Here is a 6,905-nt window from a genome sequence, read left to right on the forward strand (position 1 = left end):
CAGACAATCCGGAGTGTCAGGTCCTACACTATCACGTGCTGACCACTATGACGTTCAGATACTGTCTGGATAGATACCAGCTGTAGTTTGTGTGTATTGCTAAGCCTCAATGTCTTAACTTTTTCCTGACGTCTCAGGTCTGTCGTGTGTGTCATTGTCATATTTTATTGAAATGAACAGTTTCACACAGAGAGGAACTTATTTAAAAATCGGTTTAATTCTATCTCAAATGAACAACATATTTACAAAATCTTGTATATGAAATGAGGAGAAGCACAGCAAACATCATGTTCATGATCACAACAGTTGAACAGCAGAGTTCCAGAACGATGACACTTCCTGTATCTCAGTGAGAGTTCCTGGCACATCAGCCTGACGTGTGTCTCCATACCTCACCATACTCCTTACAATTTGGTGTTGTCCATTTGTATATTTCCCAGCCAGGGTCTCTTTCAACCACAATGTTGGGACATGGTGATAAGACTCCGTGGTGGTTGTTGAGATGTATAGTGTCACATAACATGAATCAACCAGTGACTTACGGTTTACCTCTGAGGGGTCTCTCATAAAGCATCCTTGGTCAATCCCAGCGTGTACACACTTAAGAGTGTCTTCTGGGGGGTGCCCACAGATGCTGCTTTGAGAGATAAACCCCCTTGGTCTTTTACAATGTTTACATGAATTGTATAAAGCTGCTTGAAATGTGTCTGGATGGATTTGCTACAGAGAGATGAAAAAATAACCAAAAATAAATGAATTATTGAGCGCAGAATCCTCAATTGACTCTGTGTGTGAATCAGAAAACAAGTTTGCAGTTTGATCAGCTGATCAGCAGTTATATAACAGGACCTCAAATAGGGATTGCATTATCTTACCAGTTCATTTACTTAACCTGACATCAAGCTAATTTGGCTTGAGTGCTAGTCCTGATTGTCCAGTCTGTTACTGCAGGACTTCAGTGTAGTTGTCCAGTCTGTCGACTCTGCATTACGTTGGGTGAGAGGTCATGACATTGCAATGAGATCACATCACACGCTCCTTCATTAATAAAGCACTTCACTAGAATACTTATATGGCATTTAGTCTAATCTTTAGCTTCATGTGTGGGCACAGTTTTGGTAGATGTGCACGGTGATGATTGGCTAAGATCTGGGGAAGGTGGAGAGTTTGGGGTTGAATTTCTCCCTCTACCTCCAGTCAGGTAGGGAAGCAAACATGCTGAATGATCAGTTGTGCAGCAGCAGCAAAGTGTGTGTGTGTGTGTTTGACCTTTATGGCATTGTAGCCATGGCACCTCTATGGCAAGTTGTGAGTGGTCCATGAAAAGAGTGTGTGTGTGAATAAAGAGTGTTTGTGTGAATAAAGAGTGTGTGTGTGTGTGTGTTGTGTGTGTATAAAGAGTGTGAATAAAGAGTGTGTGTGTATAATTCCACTCAGTGGTGTTGAGTTGCGGGCGGTCCACGTGAAGTGTGTCTGTTTTGTGTGTGTGTGTGTGTCTGGTCATGGTTTCCCAGGTGTGGTGTTGAGTTGCGGGCGGTCCATAAAGAGCACTCGCGGGTGGGCAGGTGCCGCCTCCAGCTCCAGCACTGTGATGTTGTTGGGTCGGGACTGGCTAAGCAGCGGCCCCGGCACGTACAGCGTCTGCTGCGGACCACGCGTGGGCCAGTACCGGCCCAGATTCACCCCGTTAATCCACACCTGACCCTGAGGACGCGTGCGCACACACACACACACGCACAGAGAGAAAGCGAGAAGTTATCGAGTTATCAGATAGCAGCAAGTCACACTAGTTTTTCCTGATTGTTGTTCAGCACTGGTGTTAACATTACTGCTAGTGCTAGCTGTTAGCAGCGCGTGTTCCACCTTTAGATGTTGTATCCACAGCAGAGGTGTTCTTTAGTCCAGCTGTACACACCCCACGTCACAGTGGAACAGGTGTCATTTCCAATGACGTACTTCCACACATAGCAACGTCTAGCCCATTTAACCATGCTGTCCACGACTAAGAGACAGCACTCAAAGAATCCATAGAAATTCATGGGGTTAGTTTGTAATGCCTTACTGTCATATGGCCGTTTCTACAGATATCCCGCCCCTTCCTGTTTGCCTCCCTATTCACTTGAATAGGAAAATAGCTGCCCGATGACTGCCCAAACTGCTTCGCAAAATGGCCACAGAGTGGACGGGACTTGCCTAAAAAGGTTTTGGGGCTAGTTCTGCCTACAGCACAAACTAGCGATTTGAATAGCGGAGTAGTTTATGAAGCCCCTAGAGAGCACCCGTCCCTGCTGCAGCTCCAGTACCGATGGGCCAGGCATGGGCCAGATGAGAGCCAGATCAGAGCCAGATCAAACAGAAGCAGTCACTGTAAGTATCTAACTAAGGGCCTGTCCACACGGAGACGCTTTTTAGGTTAAACGCAGAGGTTTTGCTTAGTCTTGGCCGAGCGTCCAAACGAATCCTGTAAACGCACTGCCCGAAACCGCAGTTTTCTGAAACCTGGTCCCAGAGTGAAAAAATCTGAAACCGTAGCCCGCTTGAATTAGTTTAGACAGCCGCATCCTGTTTATGTGTCGATGATGTCATCGCCACACCTCAGCTGCCCTGGACTTGCACTTATAGTATTGCCTAACAATACTAGTTTTCATACATGACATTACCTACGATTACACTCCGTTGGGATAAATATCACAACTGGTGCTGCGCGGCCCGATAGCTTATGACTTGGTGGACTGAACACTGTTTTTCCCGGTGTTTTTATGCATTCTAGCTACTGTCAGTGACGCGAAGAGAACTTAAGTTATTAGGAAAGTCGCGGTGTAAGTTTAGGCTACATTAATTTGTGCGTAGTGCCAGTGTCATTCATTTATTTTACATGTCTTACAACATATATACATGCATTCACAGTCGAAAGTGAAATCAGATATAAGCATACAAAGACGCTTTAGAACTCACGTTAAGCCGATGGTAGCACACTGAATGCAAATGCGCGATTTGATGCAGGCAAACGTATTGACCGTTACTAATGAAGGTTTTATAGCAATATTATAAATGTGGCGACAGAATAGCCTAGAACTTGGGTAAGCCTTGCGTTTAGTAGCCTAATTGCGGTGATAGCCAAAACTAATGTGAATCACGGACTATCCTACAATCAAATAAAGTAAAGGTGATTAGTAGGCCTACCTGCGTTAGCCAAATAAAGGACGGGACTGCACCCTTCACAAACCGTAAAATAAAGTTGATTAGTTTTACTGTTGACTACAGTTGACAGTTCACCATCAGTCCACACAAACAATTCTAGTTTCCTTGCACAAGCCATTTCGTCGTAGCCTATTCTGTCTGTTTGTAAAGCGCAAGTTTTGGTCAATTTCTGTAAAGAAACAGTGCCACCTATAGGCCTGGGGTATGAAGTAACGTGTTGAGTCGTGTTGAGATGGATCCGTTTGGACGCAAATATTCTTGATACGGTTCCTGGGAAGACGGAGGAAAAAAAGATCGGTTTGGTACGTGTGGACTAGGCCTAAAGACTCCAAAAATTATTTCAGACAAGCAGCAGGACAAAGAAGTTAAAATGAGGAAGTGACCAAATTGTCACGGAGGAACTAAAGTCATCTGAACCTCACACACACACACACACAACAGGAGTTCACTTGTGACTTTATGATCCATCTGCTGTCTACCCAGAGAGAGGGAGGAAGCTCTCCAGATGTCACTTCAAGTCAAGTCACTTTTATTTACAGCACATTGAAATACAACAGGAGTTGACCCAAAGCGCTTTGCATGGTAAAAAGACAGGGTTGGGCAAGACAGTTGATACATAGAAAGGGGCCCAGGGATACACCGGTCTGACTAAGCAATGCATAAAATAGATAGGAAGAAATGGGATTAGGCCCTCCAGTGTATAGGGAAATTGAGACATTGGTTTGGATACTGTCAGATGACATTTCCACAGCGCTGCTAACTGTACTGCTCTGTCTGTCATCATATAAAGCCCGCCCCATGCTAGATAAGCGGCTGTGATTGGTTCCTGGGTGAATTGGAAGATGGCCTGATGGATCTGCAGAGCAAATTGAAATGTGCTCACAGAGTTGTCTGGGTTTATCCAGGGCCAGGCTACAAAATATGGTCAATAAATGCTGGAGCTCAGCTCATTGTCACGTATGAAATCAGCCTCATACGTGACAATACACACAAGCCAAAATGCTTAATTACAATCAGCCACGTAAGAGGAACAATACGCAAGCCAAAATGCTTATTTACAATCAGCCTCATAAGGGACAACACACGCAAGTCAAAACTTCCCTCATCCGGGAAAGGCATTTCCTGCACTCTCATCATTCACACAACAACTCCTTATATTTTTATAAACATCTAAGGGTACGTTCAGACTTAGCGTCTTTTTCTGACAAAAGAAGTTATGCAGAACACTTTTTCAGTTTGGAAAAAAATCTGCCAGCGCTCTTGTTCCAAAAAGCAGCCGGAAGCGGGTTTTTTTTGCGATAGGCAAAGTAACTAACGTTACGTGTGGATACAAAATATCGCGGAAGAAAGAATTGGGGTTGGCTATTGCTTTTGGTATGTTATGGTAAAGTCATGTCAAACAATTCCCTATGCTCAGACACTAAAACGAGTCTCTCGATCGGTGTTCTGTCACCTTCTCCATTTTTTACTTGTTGTCATGGGAAACCACAGGTCTCGGTAATCCGCTTGTGATTGGTCAGCTGTAAAAAAGACAGCATGACGTATGGCGTTTTTCCGCTAGAAGTTGAATATTTCTCAACTTCTGAGCTGCAGAAAAAGACAGTTGCGGTCACATTTTAAAAGAAGCCGATGACTTTTTTGAAAACACGGCCTACTCCATAGGGTTATAATGTAAAACGGACGGCGGCAGCTGCAAAAAAGACACTTAGTCTGAACGTACCCTAAGGTGGTTAGATTTACTAGTGTGTGTGTGTGTACCTTGGTCCAGCCGGTGAGTTTGAGGTAGGTGTCCCAAGCCAGGCCATTGGGCGGCAGAGTGCCCATGTAGACGGTGGGTCCCGTCCCATCGCCCGGCCCCTCGGAGCCTTGGAGCACCGTGTGGGGCCAACCGCTAGAGATGGCGCCGTCGATGTCCAGAGGGAAGATCAGCCAATCGGTGAGCACGTTCCTTCCCAGGATGAGCTCACCCAGGATGCCCTGTGTTGGACAGCGAGAGAGCAGCTTTAGAGAGAGAGAGAGAGAGAGAGAGAGAAAGGATGACAAGAGAGAGAGGATGACGAGAGAGAGAGAGAGAGAGAGAGAGGATGGAGGATGACGAGAGAAAGAGAGAGAGAGAGAGAGAGAAAACAGATGACCAGTGGCAGAGAGAGAGGGAGGGAGAGAGATACAGAGAAAGAGAAAAAGGATGACCAATGGCAGAGATTCAGGGAGAGAGGGTGAGAGAGACTGAGAATGCTCCATGACAAAGCTTCAGAAAGGGAGAGAGAGAGTGTGAGAGAGAGTGAGAGACGTGCCTTGTTGTCGTGGATCTTGCTGCCGAAGTTGACCCGCCCCATGTTCTCCACCAGGACGTCCAGCAGGTCTCCCTCCTGACCCGTCACGTTCATGACCAGCTCCGTGTCTCGCTGCAGCAGGCCCTGGTACACCTGAGAAACAGAACCGACCCAGCCCAGACCCATGTCAACAGTCACCGAGGAACAGAACGACCCAGCCCCTGAGGAACAGAACCGACCCAGCCCGGACCCGTGTTAACGATCACTGAGGAACAGAACCGACCCAGCCCGGTCACTGAGCAGAGCTACACTGTGGCACGTGGTACCTACGCACACATCACTTAGTTTGCTCCCTGAGAATCAAAGCCACAAACAGCAACCAGTGCACTAATGTACCAATGTAACACAATACAGGTGCAACATCAACTAGTGCAGCATACGCTAGGTCTTGTACATCAACTTATACATCATCAGCTAGTGCAACATAATTACTAGGGCAACTGGTACAACATCAATGAATCATGATGAATAAATAGACATCAGGAAAAGTTCTATTATTACTCATAGATCCTTAACTGAAAACCAAAGATAATATCAGGGAATCCTGTGAGTGCACATCATAGAACAGGGTCATGCACAGGATTGACAAATCATCTTATTATTTACTGGGCTTGATTATCATGTCACTATTTAATGAGCTGGATTATCATGGCACTATTAACTGGGCTTGATTATCATCTCACTATTTAATGAGCTGGATTATCATGGCACTATTAACTGGGCTTGATTATCATCTCACTATTTAATGAGCTGGATTATCATCTCACTATTTACTGTGTGTAACCTGCGTTGTGTTGAACCTGCGCGATTCAGCCCTGCACACGCCCGGACTCGAACCCGCGAACAGCAGCACCTCGGATCGGGAGGCGAGCGCGCTAACAATTGAGCCAATAGCCCAGGCTACTGGCTCGCATGCCAGCAGCACTCTTGAGGCGTCGTCGGGGAGTGAGGTTTACCAACGTTCCACAAGCACAGCTAAGCTAGCTGGCATCCGTTACATGTGCTTGATTATCATCTCACTATTTACTGGGCTTGATTATCTCTTTGGAATTTGTTTCTCAGTGACCCCTGATTGTAGTCAGTGCAGCATTAACTTCTTCTAAGATATGGTCCACTTTCTCCACCCTGAAAGCCACTGATCAAGGCTATAACTAAAACACAATATCAACCAGCCATTACTACAACCCAAGGATAAAAGCCATTGCTACAACCCAAGGATTAAACACAATATCCAGCTATTACTACAACCCAAGGATTAAACACAATATCCAGCCATTACTACAACCCAAGGGTAAAAGCCATTACTACAAGCCAAGGATTAAACACAATATCCAGCTATTACTACAAGCCAAGGATTAAACACAATATCCA

At 45.5% G+C, this 6,905-nt stretch overlaps 1 protein-coding gene across 1 annotated transcript; it reads right to left on the reverse strand.

The window, feature by feature from the left end:
* Positions 1-198: 198 nt before the first annotated feature.
* LOC125292167 (beta-galactosidase-like) lies at positions 199-6,379 on the reverse strand. The gene is made up of 3 exons (XM_048239357.1): positions 5,496-6,379; positions 4,960-5,178; positions 199-1,704 (listed from the first exon to the last, which is right to left on the reverse strand). The coding sequence occupies exons 1-3, from the start codon at positions 5,658-5,660 to the stop codon at positions 1,501-1,503; spliced, it is 588 nt and encodes a 195-aa protein (XP_048095314.1). The 5' UTR covers positions 5,661-6,379; the 3' UTR covers positions 199-1,500.
* Between the last annotated feature and the right edge of the window lie 526 nt (positions 6,380-6,905).

Source organism: Alosa alosa, chromosome 3, assembly GCF_017589495.1.
Source record: "Alosa alosa isolate M-15738 ecotype Scorff River chromosome 3, AALO_Geno_1.1, whole genome shotgun sequence".
Lineage (NCBI taxonomy): Eukaryota > Metazoa > Chordata > Actinopteri > Clupeiformes > Clupeidae > Alosa > Alosa alosa.